This window comes from Carassius auratus, chromosome 5 (assembly GCF_003368295.1).
Source record: "Carassius auratus strain Wakin chromosome 5, ASM336829v1, whole genome shotgun sequence".
In the NCBI taxonomy this organism is placed as follows: Eukaryota; Metazoa; Chordata; class Actinopteri; order Cypriniformes; family Cyprinidae; genus Carassius; species Carassius auratus.
In genome coordinates this window covers 25,021,931-25,040,319 of record NC_039247.1, presented here as the reverse complement: position 1 = coordinate 25,040,319, position 18,389 = coordinate 25,021,931, and the positions used below count along the sequence as shown (strand labels likewise).

Below are 18,389 nucleotides of genomic sequence, written 5' to 3'. Positions count from 1 at the left end.
GGAGATGATATGTACCTGCAAAGTTTGTCAGCAGTTCTTGAGGCGGATAGAGGAAGCGGATACCACATACATCTAGACTTGATCTCCACATAAGCTGAAGTGTGTGGTGTATTGCCACTAGGTTAAGAAGCAGTGCCCTGCATATCAGAACAAGTCCCATCCTCAAAAAATTAAGTAAAATAACCGTAAGGTAAGAAACTGTTCACTAAAAGATATAATCCCATTTACGAAAGACTCTTTTACCTCAGTATAACACTCTGAGAAATTGTGACTTCTATGCTTTGACATTTTTGGTCTTCTGTTTCCAGAGATTGCCAGTAAAATCTTGTGATCATACTAAATACCTTTTCAAGAGCCTGAAACAAAGTGCTTAAAAGAATTGGATCAAAATGTCTCAATCTCAGTAATAGATACACAAGTCATATAAAGCCACTCGATTTGGTTTGACAGAGATGAAGCAGTCCAGGCAGGATGAGGACAAGTGGACATGGGTGGGATAAGCCTGTTCCTCAAGCAAATTATTAAGCTGAGGTACCCATAATGCAACGTTCTTCAAGGCCAAGCCATCTTTCTTATAAAACTGCTGCAGCCCAGCCACCAAGGGCATCGAGCACATTGCCTTTTCTCCCACAGGTTTTGGTATCAGTCCATCACAGAGCAATTAACAAAAAGATTAAATGTTGTATAAAATGTCAAATATTATAGCCTAAGATTACTGTATTTCTGTGCAAACTAACAGACACACCAAAGACATGAACCATGCTACGAGTGCACTGTAAACATGATTTGATCGAGACTAAATCCACTGTCTGTGTTTTTCTCTGCGTTCTTCCAGCCACCACCCCAGGACCAGATAAAGGCATAGTCAGCAGCAAACACTCCTTCATCTGTAGATCTGGAGGCAGAGTGTTCACTGAAGGAAGCTGGGATGCTTCCTAAGGGAAGTGCAGTGTTACTCTGAATATGAGGACAGTGTTCAAATTATCTTATTTTATAGATAAACAGCCAATAACTCACAGGCTCATAAAGAATATCAGTCCTCTCAGCAGCTTCCTCCAAGTTACTAGCAGAATATTGATGTCTGAATGCTTGCAAGATTTTCAGATCCTTCTGCCATCTGATTTTATGATTGCTCTCTGTATTCATTAGGTTATGCGTGAGTTTCTGTGAGTGACGAAAATGTACGTTTTGTACCTTTGCCTGTTTTGAGCAGCTGGAGTGTGAGAAGATGGAGTGCTCTGTTTATGTTGGTCATATTTCCCAGTAGAACAGCAGACAGTGACCTGCTGAATACCAGGCTTACTGCAGCTAGTTTCAGAATCATAAAGCTGGTTTACCTTTATACTTTTCTCTGAAGAGTTTTTCTGCTTATCCTCAGCAAAATCTTGTGGATTTCTCCAGCTCATTTCTAACATGCTTTTCTTTTCTTTCTTTTTTGTCTTTTGTTATGAAATAACAATCTCTAAAGTAATAATCTCTTAATTCCCAGAATATAATCTTGAAAATAAAAATAAACGCATTATAAATAAATACTAAAGGAGAGTTTTGATTGTGTTGCAATTGTGCTGAGGTCCCTTTAAAGTCTGTCTCATTCATCAGTCTCTCGGTGTATCTGGGAAAAACCACAAACACATTTAACCTGCAGTACAGCAATCTGTAAACCTGAAAATATAGGTACAATACTGTTCAAATGTTCCAACAGGCTGCATTTATTTGATCAAAAATACAGCAAAAACAGTAATATTGTAAAATAATAGTATTACAGTTTGAACCCTTAAAATGTAATTTATTTCTGTGATGCGAAGCTGAATCTTCAGCATTATTGCTCCAGTCTTCAGTGTCACATGATCCTTCAACAAGCATTCTAATATACTGATTTGCTTCTCAAGAAACTGCTTAATACTTTTGTGGAATATGTGACAGTTTTTTTTTAGGATTATTAGATGAATAAAAAGTGCAAAAGAACAGTATTTTTTTAAAATAGAAATGTTGTACTTTTTTACATTTGTAACATTGTAAACGTCTCCACTGTCACCTTTGATCAGTTTAATGGGTCCTTGCTGAACAAAACAATTCATTTCAATTGAAAGAAAGAAAGGAAGAAAGAGAGAGAGAAAAAAGACCATTTAAATGTTCTACTAGTAATATAGTATAACATGACTGTACCTGAAGGTGGATTCTTGTATATTATGGGTTTTAATAGATGAAACATTTGTCTTGATTTCCATCTCATTTACCTTCTTTAAAAAAAAAAAGCAACCAGCTGCTTCATTAAATAACTTTCACGCATTTCCCTACCATTGCCTGTAACAACAACAACAAAACAATAAATAATAATAATAATAATAAAAATGCTTACGTTCATCTAAAACATATGCAGTCTGAATGAGTAAATCTGTCTCCAATCCAACCTTCACATCTATCACTCTCAATTGGCTTGACAAGAGGTTTTTGTTGCTGTAGAGTCTGAAGGACTTGGTCAAGATCCCAGGCATCAAGAGACTGTTGAGATAATTTGTTACATGGCTTTACTGAAGAGCTATAGTGTAAAAATCAGACTAAATACAACCTAATACTGTCAGTGATAAAACAAGACAGAACTGAGTCTCTATCCAATCAGTCTTGATGCCTTTTGAAGCAAGGCTACATTGCATTCTATTTTATGCAGCACTTTTTCATTCAGTGATTCTTCTGTTTTGTGACCCACAGGAAGCTGAGGATCAGAGCCACCTTTCTGGTCATCATCAGTCCAGAAACTGAATGGATGTGATACAGATTTGAGTAACATTGCATGTAAAGACAATCTCTCTCTCTCTCTCTCTCTTACACACACACACACACACACACCTCAAATGTTTACGTTCATGCTGTTTCCTTTTGGTAAGTGAATCACAGGTGGCCGCTGAAGGACAGATATCTCTCCTTTATTGTCTGACTGTGAAATGTGAACTTCAGGTGTGTGTTTATTTTAGTCAGTCCACCAGTATTGCAAAACTTGTGAGATTTAAGATCAAAACTCACCTGCACTTGCTCAAAAATAATAATTTCAACTATACACACTGTTAATATAACGATAAAAAGACTATTTCCTCTCAAAATACTGTAGTAAACAGCAGCTGCGTGTTGACTCTAAATGCGCTCTGACGTTCAGACGACAACGAGCGAAACTGTAGTTGTCATGGCGACCGCACGAGCTGCAGACACCGCTTTGTTGACAACGTGCATGTTTGTGTCGTTTCTGTCACGTAGATGTTTTTGGCGCGAAACTTGCTAATCGAGTTCTTGCTGTTGATTTATTATTATTGTTGTTATTGTTGTTGTTCATCTTTAAAACAAACCAATATCGTTGTTATTTATTTTTTATTTTTATTTTTTTACAATGCTATGACATAGCAAAAAAAAAAGTTAGGCATAGTGTGGTGGATATGCACAGAAATAAAATGTTCATGATCCTTTAGAAGAAAAAAATCATTCTTCAGAACTGCAACATTATAAATGATTCAACTGGAAACACTGTTGTAGGTTATTTGGCTTACAAAGGGGTAATTTGGGGGCCTTAAGTGAAGTTACAATGCAATTTGAAATGACTGTAATTTTTATTTAAATAACTAAGTACATTTGTGTTCTGAAAAATTGGTCTACAAATACCAAATGTTCTGATTGTAACCTGAAGATGTTGCTCAGCAGGTCTTTGGACTTAGAGCAAGGACTGATATTATGTGCATATATCTATATTTGGGTTTGGTTTATCAGACTGAGCATTTGCACAATGTCCTTCTTCATGTTTATATAGTGACCATAAACAAACAAACATGTTTGATTTTGAAGGATGCTCAACGTACTGAAAAAAAAAAAAAAAAAAAAAAATCAATGCTTAATACATTATAAAGTCACTTTTGATACTTTTTCCCAAATATTTAAAGAACAATTCTACATGTCCTTTGTCATAGATTTTTTTTTTTTTTGCAAAATATATTTATTTAAATATCACCTTTATACCACCTAACATTTTTTGTAGCCTTTATTCAAATGTATTTCCAAAATATATATTTACATGAATATACCAGCACAATTGATCATCAAATAACATTATTTTAACATGGCTTGAATTAAGAATGACAGCCTATCATGCATCATTTTAAGATCTTTTCAAGAAAGAAGATACTTCTTGAGATAAATAAAAGTCATGAATTGAAGCTCTGACCTGTGGATTTGAATTACAATGGCAGAATAGAAAAAGTAATCTGTACTGTAGCAGAATTAATGTTTTTATATTTAACAGTCCCGGAAATGTTCACTGCTGATGTTCCGCAGATCAAGTCCAAAAACACTGAGTGGGCTGGCACATGTGATGTTATTGTATATTGTGACGAGTGTATGGGGCTCCTCACCTTCCCCAAGCGTTTCAACCTGCAGAGGAACCACCTGTGGCTTCTTCAGAATGAAATCTCGAAAGGGTTTAGAACTACAGTCACATTTCCAGTTGTTACCTGAGAGCCAGAGCTGATCCAAGGTGTCTGGTACAGAAGCTGGGAGGTTGGTCAGTACATTGTCTTTCAGGTTTAAGTAACGCAAACGTGGCAGCATGTATATGGTTGCATTAAGTATAAACTCCATCCTGTTTTCAGAAAGATCCAGCCAAGACAGGTGTTGCAGAGGCTGTAAAGCCTCAGCAGGAAGACTGCGGAGTAAGTTGCCTGACAGCAGCAGGTAATCGAGGTTCTTCAGGCCATTAAATGTGTGGGAGCTGATGGATGTTAACCGGTTGAACCTTAGATCAAGCTGTTGCAGCCCTTGCAGTTCCACAAAACTCTGACGCTCAAGCACAGAGATGTTGTTGTGCTGTAGGAAAAGGCGACGAAGACCTGTTAGACCGCTGAAACTCTGGGCTGAGATTTTTGTCAGACAGCTTCTATCAAGATGAATACTGTGGAGCTTTGACAGACCCTTGAAGACTTGATCCGGTAGGCTGTGGAAACAGCTGCCAGTAAGTTTTATCACAGCAAGGTGATTCAGGCCTACAAATGTGCCCATGCGTGCCTCTTGTAGCCGGTTGTTCTCCAAGATCAACACCTCTAGATGACCCAGACCTTCAAACACTTTTACTCCCAAGGATCGAATCTGGTTGTGGCAAAGGCAGAGTTCCTCAAGATACTGCAGGTCACGGAAAGTCCCGGATCTTAGGCTACCAATTGAGTTATTAGACAGGCGAAGCACGTGTAGGCTGTGCAGACCGAGGAAAGTTTCATCATGAAGTGCAGATAGACGATTTCTGCTGAGGTCCAACCATCTCAAAGATTTCATGCCTACGAATGCCCTAGGTGCCACGGTCACTATCTGGTTTTGGGCCAGGTAAAGCTTCTGCAGCTTTGGTAGTTTCAGAAACACATTTGCCTTGATAACTTTCAGATAGTTTCCTGTTAGGTCCAATTCTTTGAGCTCAGACAGACCCTGAAATAGCTGCGGTTGGAGATACGCCAGGCGATTCCCAGCGAGCACTAACTCTCGTAATCCGTGTAGGTCCTGGAACCCCGTCTCGGGCAGGACAGACAGTGAATTCCAACCGAGGTTCAACAACCACATGTGGCTGAGTCCTGCGAACAACTTCTCACCTATTCGAGACAGCTGGTTGTTGTTGAGACTGAGAGATGCAAGGTTGGGTGTGCCCTGAAAGACAATGCAAGGTAATGAACGGATATTGTTCCTCTCGAGGTGCAGGTGAGCAAGGGAATTCAGACCTCTGAAGACATGGCCATCGAGGGATACCAGCGAGCTGCTCTGTAAGTTCAGGAACTCCAGATTGGACAGCTTTTCGAAAGCAGCCGCTGGTAAGTTAGTAAACAGGTTTCCATCCAGCCACAGTGAGCGTGTAGATAGAGGGATGTCGGAGGGAACCTGGGTGAAGTTACGAGTGCTGCAGTAGACGTTGAGCTCTAAGCTGTAGTCATCTTGGACACAGGAGCATCCCTTTGCGCAAGGCTCACTTTTTTGGCCATTGGGTTCTTCTGAGGGCTTTGAATCTTCTGAGAGCCTTGGCTTCTCTGAAGGTCTGGATTCCTCTTTGTTGGGGTCTGCCAGCACTGCTGACGTCCCCAGTGCGTACAACAATAGCAGTGCAAAGTGGTTCATTCCAACTAAGAGACAATGATCAAAACGTCAACATTAAGAAACAAAGCACACTACCTATCTACCTACCACTACTTTTCTTAACATTTGTGACATTCAGAGTATCATGTCGGAATGATCAATTTAGAATTCAATAAGTATTCTCTGAACATCTCTGGAAAAACAGATACAGGTTTTAAAAACGATAGCTTGATTGATTTCAAATGAGAAATTTTGGTTTGACTCTTACCGTTTTATTGTGGCAGCAGTCCAGCAGGCGTTCACTAGAAGAGTGGCATGTGTGTGAGGATCTGAACCACCTCTGCCCCTATATATCACCTAGGAAAAGACACATGGTGTTCTGTGCAGAATTAACCTCTTCATTTCTGCTGTTTTCATTTTCAGTTTGCTGCTGTTAGCAGTTTTAACATTTGAACATCAAATTAATTCTAGCAAAAGCTTGTTTTAATGACTATATATATATATATATATATATATATATATATATATTTTTTTTTTTTTTTACCTTTAATAAATGTTTACTGAGAGACGTAATATGAATATGCATTAATGTATATTTATTTATAGAAATAGTATCTTAGTGGAGGTGTTAAACCTTTTATAGTACTAATCAAACTCTATTTGACATGTTTTGTTTGAAATTAGAACTCTAAGTTGTGTTACTTATTGTCAATGCATTTCCATGGAAGTTTCTAATACTCCCACACATTTTAGACGAAAATCCCGAGTTTCTCTGAATAGTGTTCCAAAGTTCATGTAAACCTGCCGAGCCATCAGTGACATTTAACAGATGGTACTTACTCCAGTTGTGGTTATCTGTTGGAAGACATCCAACTCTAAAAAGTTATTGAGAGTTAAGAATAAGGCCTGAGTGATAATCATATGGTCTGTTTAAGTTACGAAGGATATTAATACCCTGATTAAAAAGTATTAATTTTAAGAACACGTGTGTCAGTAACTATGCAGTGGCATTCAAAGAATGTTAGGAAGTGGCAACTATTGTAAAGGCAAACAGAGATAGGACCCTGCTCTGGCAAACACTGCAGTCCTCTGCTCTCATACAGAAATCAATACAGACATCTCATTCACGTACAGTAATTTTTAAATGCAGAGGTTCTATTCCGTCACAGGGTTAATGACCACCAGTAGAACTTGTTGACCCAGAGACATGCTATAATCTAGCAGAGACCAGGACTAGCTGTTACAAGGGCACACTATGAATTTGTTTTCCAGGGCAATAGCTGTGGAAATGTTCAACAGTATCTGCAGTCAAGATTTTGGATATCTGTCAGAAATTGACTTTCAAAAATAAACTCACCATGAGAAATACTCAAAGCAACACGTGCGACCAAATATATATGTTATAGGCTGAATGTTACAGCAGTGAGAAAAAAAGAACAGACTTTCCGAGTAGCTGCATAAACAAGGTGGAAGCAAATTGTGTATTTTAAGACATGTTACCATAAAACCACCAGTAGAGGGAAGTACAGTCTTTTGCTCTCAAGATTTCATCAAGTTAAGTTACCTCAAAGACAGTCCACATACTTTCTGCTGAATTATCTGTTATAATGAAATGTGTCAATCTTGCATGCTTTTTCATTTTTAATCTAATTTTATCAATGACTACATTGACTATTAACAATGTTGTGAAAGCGGAGCAACTGATGATTGATGAAGGTCGCCTTGCCTCACGTCCGTTTTCCACCACTTTCCACTTGCTGTTGTAATTTTCTTTCTGCTGAGGACAAAGTAAGGTACCCGACAGTCAAAAAGAAGTTCATATTCATGAAGAATATGCAAAGGAACAGCTCAGTATATGCAATGGAAAGCAGTCAGTACTACAGAGTTATCTGCCACACTGTGGCTTTTAATGATTGCTTCTCCCCTGATAAACAGCTCTAATTGGCTCAGTCTCCTACAGTCAATGATATACAAAGGTTTGGAGCTTTGTCATTTGGCTGTGGCTCACAGTGAGCACAAGAGGTGTCAGGATGAATGACAGTACCAGCTGCTCAAACACACTCTCTGCCTGTTCAGTGAACGTGCCGCTCAGCACTGCCGGCACGCTTCACAAACGGTCTCTAACTTCAACCCGCTGAGCTAACTAGTGCTGGATATTGTATAGCGTTTCTTCTGCTCTGTGGGGGTGAGGAGGTGAACGGGCCTAAAGGGCATAATGTCAGATTGCTTTTGATGGGGAATGCGTGTGATGCTGACGCGTATGAGATCTCCCTTTGGTCTTCTCTCCGTCTGCTGTCAGGGAATCCACGTATCTGCTGAGACTCTCCCCGAAGCTTCTCTTCATTGCCTTTCGAGACAGAATTGAGAAAGTGTTGCATAAATATTGAATTACAAGGACGCCAGCTTTGAGCAAGAGCAAAATCCTCCTCACAGGCATTGAAATGATACTTTAGAAAATGTACAAGGCTGTAACAGGATTACACAATGTTTAAGAATTTTCTAATTTCGTGATGAAAAAGTGCAGAGGAAGATGGAAGACAGTTTAAAAGAGCCCTTAACTTTTAGAGGACACCAACTAAATATAATGTACTCAGACCTTGATTGAAAGTACAGTGTGAATAGTAAAGGCTCCAATTTTGTATCAATCAATCAATCAATCACCTTTATTTATATAGCGCTTTAAACAAAATACATTGCGTCAAAGCACTGAACAACATTCATTTGGAAAACAGTGTCTCAATAATGCAAAATGATAGTTAAAGGCAGTTCATCATTGAATTCAGTTATGTCATCTCTGTTCAGTTGAAATAGTGTCTGTTTTTATTTGCAATCAAGTCAATGATATCGCTGTAAATGAAGTGACCCCAACTAAGCAAGCCAGAGGCGACAGCGGCTAGGAACCGAAACTCCATCGGTGACAGAATGGAGAAAAAAACCTTGGGAGAAACCAGGCTCAGTTGGGGGGCCAGTTCTCCTCTGACCAGACGAAAACCAGTAGTTCAATTCCAGGCTGCGGATTGTCAGATTGTGCAGAAGAATCATCTGTTTCCTGTGGTCTTGTCCTGGTGCTCCTCTGAGACAAGGTCTTTACAGGGGATCTGTATCTGGGGCTCTAGTTGTCCTGGTCTCCGCTGTCTTTCAGGGCAGTAGAGGTCCTTTCTAGGTGCTGATCCACCATCTGGTCTGGATACGTACTGGATCCGGGTGACTGCAGTGACCCTCTGATCTGGACACAGACTGGATCTGGTGGCCACGGTGATCTCGGAACAAGAGAGAAACAGACAAATATTAGCGTAGATGCCATTCTTGATGTAGAAAATACGGTGTTATGTGAAGTGTGAAGTGAAGTGTTAATGCAGCCTAAAAATCCTTTAACGGATTTTGATATTAAAAGCATATTAGTATGTTATGTGTATGCCAGGTTAAAGAGATGGGTCTTTAATCTAGATTTAAACTGCAAGAGTGTGTCTGCCTCCCGAACAATGTTAGGTAGGTTATTCCAGAGTTTAGGCGCCAAATAGGAAAAGGATCTGCCGCCCGCAGTTGATTTTGATATTCTAGGTATTATCAAATTGCCTGAGTTTTGAGAACGTAGCGGACATAGAGGATTATAATGTAAAAGGAGCTCATTCAAATACTGAGGTGCTAAACCATTCAGGGCTTTATAAGTAATAAGCAATATTTTAAAATCTATACGATGTTTGATAGGGAGCCAGTGCAGTGTGGACAGGACCGGGCTAATATGGTCATACTTCCTGGTTCTAGTAAGAACTCTTGCTGCTGCATTTTGGACTAGCTGTAGTTTGTTTACTAAGTGTGCAGAACAACCACCCAATAAAGCATTACAATAGTCTAACCTTGAAGTCATAAATGCATGGATTAACATTTCTGCATTTGACATTGAGAGCATAGGCCGCAATTTAGATATATTTTTGAGATGGAAAAATGCAGTTTTACAAATGCTAGAAACTTGGCTTTCTAAGGAAAGATTGCGATCAAGTAGCACACCTAGGTTCCTAACTGATGACGAAGAATTTAATTGTACTCATTTACAATTATATACTAATGTATCAATACTAACAATAAAGACATTTCAATTGTGACGACTCTCTGAAGATGGCAATGGTTATGACAATATTAATGTATTTGGTTATTGGTGTATACAGGTGGAGCTGGGGAAGGTGATGGGTTGCTCACGTGAATGCTAACCAGCCATATAAATGTAAAGTAGCAATCTCATTGCCTGCGTATGCAACATGAACCAGCTGGCTTGTAAAGTCATTTAACGATATGAATATCATCAGTTACCATCAGTATGCGCCATCTAGAGTTTACCATATATTTATAATGTTGCAAATAAATGTTGTTCTTTTAAGCTTTCTATTTATCAAAGAATCCTGAAAAACTTGTTAAGCAGCACAACTGTATCTTGTATGTTTCTCGAGCATCTATTCAGCATATTAATTTCTGAAGGATCATGTGACATTGAAGTAATGATGATAATAAATTAAGCTTTGCATCACAGGAATGAAATACATTTTAAAATAGAATACATTAACTGATATACATATAACTAAATAAATACTTTAGTTGAGATTTCATTGTATGCTTAAACATTTCACGCTGTGGAACAAATTGGAACAGCAGTTTGTTTCTCAGCATTCAATAGCAGAAGCTTTGTTGCTAGGCACAACAGTTACACACCTTCCCAATGATACATTCAAATTGTTCCCTTCATTATCTCTGTGAACAGTGTTTAGAAATAACCATTTGTATGTGTTCTGACCTGTTAGCACCTCTTAGACCTTCACAAGGGGACAAAGTAATTACTTCAGTCAGTGCTATTTACATGAATAGCAGTTTCTCTGCGGGTTTAGTGTCCCTTTGGGAGTGTAACACGGTCTGTCGATGACGGGTAAGGATTGTAAGCTGTTGCCACAGGATTTCAACATTATTTTCAGACCTTTAACAGCCTCGTGAGCTAGACAAACCTCAATAATGGGATGGGAAAACCCATTATCACCGTTATTCGGCTTTACTATGTATTGAACAAATGACCTCACCTGCAATTATCACACACCTGACAATTTTAGGTTTCTTGCTAAGACGTCTCTGTATAGCCAACAAAAATGGTGGTCATTTTGCATTATAGTCAGTCAGCCTAAGAAGACCATTTCCTTTGATTGCTTTCACTTTGACAAATTACATGCCTATAATCAACCGATGGACCTGTTTTCTGGTTTAAATGTGTTGAATTTCAGGCTGTGCTTTCTTTATGCTGTGAAGCCTCACATGATCTCCCTGTAATAATGTTCATAAAACTATGCCTATCTGAAACCATTGTGGTGGTGCTGGTAATAAAAGCAGTGCGATCTATTCTGCAGTGTGAATAGCGAACAATTTTGTCCTCACACCACAGCACATGCAGCAGGCCTAATAGTCAGGAGGTTTAGACTGAACAATGCACGGGTGATGATTTGTAATATCACATCTTATTTTTAGGCACAAATGAGCTGGTATTCTTTGCAACACAAAGTTTGGCCTTTTCTCATCCTGTTTTATGTTGCACAGCATGTCAAGCCTGGGTGTAAGGATTCAGATGCTTTGCTCTGATTGACTAGTCTGTCTGTACATCTTGGCAAAAAAAAAAAAAAAAATCCCTGTTTACCTTCTTGCTGATAGTAGATGTCCATGTGAAACATGAGAGATTGGAGGTGAAATACATTTTAATAAGCATGCACTGATTAAAATATTCATTAGTGTGCAGGGAGTGAAGCAGATCGGATCTTTAAGTCTCGCGGCTGGGTCTTTAGGCTTCCAAGTCAGGAGGCAAAATTGCCCTGTGCTGTCCCTCTTTTGCACACTAATAATAACTGTGATAAATTTTAATTAGGCAGACAAGGACTGTTGTTCTTGGAGAAAGTCAAACCACTGCATATTAGCTTCAAGTTTTACATTCTAAAATCCAGCAATATGTGCTGCATAACTAAACATTGTGAAATAATGATATGCCTTTTGAATGTAAATTTCAAAAACTTCTATCTGTCTATCTATCCATCCATCCATCCAATCATCCATCCATCCTGTCTGTCTGTCTAACCTAACTAGTTATTTTTATTGTTGCCGCTTTACTTAATTTTAATAGGCTATCCGTATGTCAGTCAGAAGAAAAACATCAACTTTTAGATGGACACGGTCATGCTTTTGTTTTGGTAGCTTCTGTGAAGACACTGTAAAAACGCTGTTTTTAAACAAAGCATCCTGAGGTTTGTGGAAATTTGCTGCACATAAGCCACATTTGTATGTTTGTCTTTAGATATTAGCTTTTTTTATTTTACATCATGTATGTGAATCATTAGACCATTATATTGCCTCAAGAAGTCTACTGAAATGTGTTGGAATTGATGGTGTTATCCACTAATAGAACGATTTGTGAGATGCGCAGTCCCCACAACATGTCAGTTTGCTGCAGGGTGACTTCCCGTGTCGTAAACTGCTTTGGATAAAAACTAAATGTCCACTAAATGTCATATAATGGAATGTTCTCCTGTTTTAAACATAATGATATTCTGTGTGTCCACACAATGTCTGTTCTCAAGCTCAATCATGTTGTCAGCAATGACAAGCACTCTTTCTCTTGACTGCTAATAAGCTTATATTCCCTAACGCAAGACCATATCTTAATATGGAATCTGTTTTATAGCCTGTTTTACATGCAAAGATAAACAGTACACTGATGTTTGGGGAGCTGAAGAAACACAGCTAGACAAGTTTCGCTGAAACAGAATCAGTGGATAGCATGGACTATTGCCACTGGCAATCCTACTCTATCCTCAAGCAAATATTTGTTTGCTGTTGGTTGCACCAGCAAAATGAACTTAAATGGATGCTGAAGTTAAACCAGCTATGGCAGATCTGGGAAAGCAATCCCCTCAGAAAAAGTTTTTGATAAACTGAGCCTTAGAGGTTGTCCTGAGGTCCTTTCAATTTTGATGTTTATGGAGTAGCAGCAGCAGCTGCGGCCCCTTCTGCTTTCCACATTTTGCATTTCATCTTTGGACAATTCTTACGTTGTTAGATGTGCATTGGAAAAGAGCTTTGTTCATAAAGAAAGGCCCAAGTCACATTTTCATTATATTCTCAGTCCTCAAGGTAATTCTTAGAGAAACACAATTCTGTGGAAAGCATTGCCAATATTGTCCGTTTCCTGCTGTAAAACTTTACTTGGGGATTTCAGTAGCTGCCTGCTCCATTCCACAGGGAGGTTTAGAAAGATATATGTTGATGATCAGTTCAGTCCTTCTGACAGTCCTACAGCACAGCCCAAGTCCTATTAATAAACCTCATCATCTTCTTCCCTCTGGAGACTTCTCAGATGATTCTGTTCAGATACTTTCAGAAGGTGCTGTCTATAGAGCACTTTTTAAGGAGCTTTCATTAAGATGAAAATAGAAACCGTGCTAAAATAAAACTTAATCCGAAGAAAAACTGCTTCAAGTACGATCAGTTACTGCTCACAAATGAGGAAAGCTTCGAGTGGTTCATTATCGCTATTATCACCTTGTACTTGTTAGAAAATGTTGCCCTCATGTTTCCAATTATAGGAGTTGACTTTTATGCGCACTCCATATTTGATGTGAATTTATTTTTGAATGTGTTTTGCTGACTGAAGAAAAGTGCTGACCGTTTAACTCGAGTGCAAGCTGTTGTCTTGAAAATAAAACTGTTTGTCAGTTGTTTCTTAAAGGGAAAAAAGGCCCAAATACTTTGCAATCACAAACTTTTAAATCAGAGTTGTCAAAGAAGGAAACAAGCTTCTGATGTTGATTTTAGAAAAGGGAGTTTGAGTCTACAAAAAAAAAAAAAATAAATAATTATTTTTAGATTAGTAAATGTGATTAATTCACTAATAATGTTCTGGCTTGATAGATAAACATAATGTAATATTTTTAATAATTGTTTCCTCTCGTGGGGATATCAGGCCATTATTCGACATTGTGGGGACATTTGGTCCCACTCCCCACAATATAGTATGAACAAGAACACACACACACACACACACACACAGTAAATACACATTAACAAACAAATTCTACACGGCATTACCGTAAATACTCAATCTTGAAAGTCATTGGTCACTGAAAATATGGAACTTTTTTAAGTGTCTCATCAGATTTATGATATTCATGACATTTTTTTGTGTGTTTTGTTCTGCTTCAATGTAGTTGTTTCATGTGTGATTTGGCTCCCCCTATTTGCAATTGCTCTGACAGGAAGTAATTTGATTTAGACCCAGTGAAAAGGAAGTGAATTCAATGTACATCTTTATGGGCTCATTCTGATCTGCTGCTGGTTTTATCTTACCTGTATTCTATAAGTCCTTGTTCTTTTATTTAAAGCTTAATTATGTTTTGGAGCACTAATGATTATTTAATTAAGTTCAACACTGTGTTTCCATTAGCATGTTAGTATGCAAGCAAATTCTATTTGAGTCAATTAAGCGATTTTCACTATGCAATCAGTGCCTTCGTATTTGTGGATGTAGAATTTAACATGTTTTAAAATATCCTTTGTGCTTTGCCTTGACAAATGTTTACATTTTAGTTCAATTTATCATGTAAATTAGAAATATGAATATTTGTAACTGCTCTTTCATTATAATGTACAGTTTCACTCCTGATTCACGAATGCATTTAGTCTTATTTACATTTTTGCTTTTGGCAGTCACCTTTATTTAAAATGACATATTTTTTCCACATTTTCTCTTTCGGGGTATGGAAAACTGCTTTTCTTTTTGTGTTAACAGGATAGTGGTGTAAGAAAATAATGACAGCAAATTCTTTTTTTTAAAAGAACTATTTTTTTAAAAATAGCATCTAATGAACTTAGTCTATTTAAATATCATTGAACCAAAAAACAAAAGGAAATTTGAAGACCAGCCAAGTTATATTTAGCAATAATATTACAATAAGCACCACAGATTTGTCAGTACATCACTTTCCATCCTGTTTTTGATTATGCTTTGGTCAAAAATAAAATAATAGAAATAGAATTGTGTCCTTGCCAAATAAGAGGCTGTATAGTTTGCTGGGTGATTTATTTATTTATTTTCTTAAAGAAGAGAAGCAGGTAGTAGCCTGGAGCTGAACAGCAATATGGGCCATGAAGTCCTGTGGGAACTCACATAACATCCTCGCTTTGATCTCTTTCCTTATTAGCATCCTTTCCCACCGCAAGCCCAACAATGAATACTCTTGCAGTGCCAGTGTTTACAGTGGGCTACATTAAAGTTTGGCTATTGAGACACTCATATTTGATTAAAACATGAATTCACAAATACGTTCAAATGACTCATAACATAGATAGCAATCCAAATAGCCTCTGTATTTTGAAATCCCTACCCACTGCCCTTTAAGTGGTCATGCCATTTGTAGAGGTGTTTCACATAGAAACTAAAAGGCTGTCAAAATGATGGTAACACCAGTCATGAAACAGAGAATCCCATGCTTTTTTCCTATTGTAACTTAAAGAAACCCAAACGGATCTATCATCATGTATTCACTGTCATGTCATTCTAAACAACATATGACTTTGCAATGAAAGTGATTAGGGACCGGTTTGGTTATTATACTTTCTTCCTTGTGTTTAGGTGAAGCCGAGTTCCAAGACTCTCCAAATGTACTCAATCAGGGACCAGATTCTGCTGAACGACTCCTGCAGGAGGTGTCAAAGTGTGTGAAGTAGAGGAATTAAGTCAGAAATGAGTGCAGGTAAGATGTTGTCACAGATGGCTCCTGCACCAGCACAGTGGCAGCAGTTGAGGTTGTCAGGGATGATCTAATTATGTGGGAGTAATGGGGCGGAAGGAATCCTGGCAGCTGCCCCTTCGGCCCCCTAGAGAGAGTCTCTCTGCCACCATGACGCATCAGGCCTGATGATGCCTGCTGTTGTTGGCAGACACTCACACTGTAGACTGAATATTTAGTCCCACTGCTTTGCATGGATGGGCTTCCACCTGAACAAGAATAGCTATAATAACTGTCATAAAAGCTTGGGAAATATTGGATTATTTGCTTGTTTATCCATTTCCATTCCACCTTTTATTCAAAACCTTGTAGCCCACTGTAATGAATTCACTGTTTTTATTGTTCATTTTATGTTCGTCTTACAGTGATTTTGGGTTTGCCTCAGCTTGATAGCAGTTTTATTTTAGTAAACATTTTTATACACTGTTATAGTGTTTATTAGTTTGCTCATTCTTTCCTTTCCTTTTAATAGTCCACACAAAAATGGAAATTTTGTCATTATTTAATTACGATCATGTTCTCCAAACCTGTATGCAGTTCTTTTTTTTCTCCAGAACTAGAACAAGAAGCCATTGGTCTGTGCAGTTCAAACAAAGCCAAAACGTGGATATTTTTGGCAATATAGAAATCCTGGCCAGGACGTGTCCTGCGAAAATGGCACGAATGGCCACCCTACCTGTTACAAATACTACTATAATTAAAAAAAAAACATTTTCCATCAATGACAGCACTAATTATATGGACTTAAAGACTGGATATCACCAAAAAGTCTTAATGTAGGTGCAGTAAGCGTGAAATGGCCTGAAGACACGAAAGTGTGTTAAACTTGAAGCTGGCATCATCTCTTCTCAGGTGCAGTCATCTCAAATCTTCGTAAGGGTTGGATCCAGACTGAAGCTTGTGTAATTCCTAGCTGCCTCAGGATGTTTTAGAAATTCTGAGTTCATTATTTCATATTAATGATGAGCCTTACTGGCATTTATAGTTGGTGTGTTTGTGTAGCCCAAGCCTGGATGCCAGAAAATTGACATCTTTTAAATGGCTCCATCATGTACTGTAGGTTTATTGTGTCTATATATATATATATATATATATATATATATATATATATATAATAGCAAATGCATTACAAGCACAAATTTAAAAAAACTAACTGCTGCCTTTTTCACTCAAAATGCTCCATTTACTCCATTCAGGTACAACTACATTGTTCATTATGAAAGTAAACTGGCAGCAACTCGACGGCTCAATTGAAATTGTTAGACAAGGTCAGACTTGACATTATTGACAACTTCATGCTTGATGTGTTCTGGAAAAAGCACCATTTGTTATTGCAGAGAAACAAAATAGTTTGTGATCTTGAAAATAATGCAGGATAACTGTAAAAAAAAAAAAATAACCTGTTCTATCAGGTAAACATGTCACAATGCATGGAACCATTATCTACTTTCAAGTAACAATGATGGGTATAAAAATCATAACACTTTTAAATTCTGCTACAAAAACCAGGTCATAACAGATTAACTGCCATCAGAAGCTGGTAATTTTCCAGCAGGAAACCCTGCAGTTTTTTAGAGCTGTTGATGTGATTGCTGAGTGTCTCTTAGGCCTGTAAAAAAATATCTGTGTGAAATTTTAAACATTCTTGGAAAAATAAGTTGTTCTAGGTTAATTCCAGTTCTCACCATGCTTCATTCTGAATGGATAGGAGATGTGCTGTGCTAATTATGCTAATGTTATTACCTTGCCAGGGATTTCGCCAAGACGCACGGATAAACAAGATGTCGGTAATCAGCATGTTTTGGAGTGATAATGATTCTGTTGACCCATCAGAGACCCAATTAGGAGTGAGCACACAGGACTCCCCTCAGTACCATCTTGTTTCGTTTGCTCCATCAGTGCCTGCTGTTTGGTATTCTGGCTTTCAATTAGTAGCTCCACTTTGAGACCAGCTGGGTCTCGCTCAGACCCGTCCATGTCGGATCTCTAATCCAGCCGTGCTCAGTCAGCCCTGCCTCCTCTAATTTAATTGCAGGCCTTTCTCAAACTCGTTCAGGTTGATCATAACAAGAGCAAATCCCATATCGGCTTATGTCCACCAAGCATTTTTTTGCCCTGATTCTCACATACTACAGTATAAAGAAGACGCTCTGGCTGGCAATTATCTACAAGCATGCACTTTTGATAATACAGAACAATGTTCATGTCAACATTTATAAATATGTTTTTTTGATACTTTGGGATTTATAATACCCACTCTGCTCCTGAGCTATGTCTTCTATAACTGAGATTTTTAAAAAAAACGATTAAGGTTTTTTCAGGGGAATACTGTGGAACCGAATCAGTCGCTTTAGAAAGCTGAGATTTGTGAAAGACGTGAAAGCGCTATTGGTGGTAGACGTATCAGAATTCCTTTACGTTGGGCGGGTGTTTCACCATCATTGCGTGGGATAAGATGTGTGAGGTTGACAATAATTAGCAGCTTCTTTCTTCCTG

The 18,389-nt window shown here is 38.1% G+C and overlaps 2 protein-coding genes across 3 annotated transcripts in view; one reads left to right on the top strand and one right to left on the bottom strand.

Moving 5' to 3' along the window:
- The window catches only part of LOC113083236 (putative E3 ubiquitin-protein ligase UNKL), a 39,145-nt gene extending 23,304 nt beyond the window's left edge, over positions 1–15,841 (top strand). The window contains exon 16 of one of the 2 annotated variants that reach the window (XM_026254429.1): positions 15,737–15,841. In XM_026254429.1, the coding sequence (XP_026110214.1) occupies positions 15,737–15,826 (90 nt within the window). In that variant the 3' untranslated portion in view covers positions 15,827–15,841. Of the gene's footprint in view, positions 1–835; positions 1,758–15,736 lie in introns of those variants that run through there. The other variant, XM_026254428.1, reaches the window with a different exon arrangement.
- igfals (insulin-like growth factor binding protein, acid labile subunit) lies at positions 4,004–6,442 on the bottom strand. The gene is made up of 2 exons (XM_026254431.1): positions 6,356–6,442; positions 4,004–6,134 (listed from the first exon to the last, which is right to left on the bottom strand). Exon 2 carries the CDS (start codon positions 6,127–6,129, stop codon positions 4,276–4,278), a length of 1,854 nt encoding a protein of 617 aa, XP_026110216.1. The 5' UTR covers positions 6,130–6,134; positions 6,356–6,442; the 3' UTR covers positions 4,004–4,275.
- Positions 15,842–18,389: the final 2,548 nt, after the last annotated feature.

What these genes read in the sequence shown, in the direction of transcription:
- igfals (XM_026254431.1), bottom strand. Translation starts at nt 6,129, where the DNA reads ATGAACCACTTTGCACTGCTATTGTTGTACGCACTGGGGACGTCAGCA.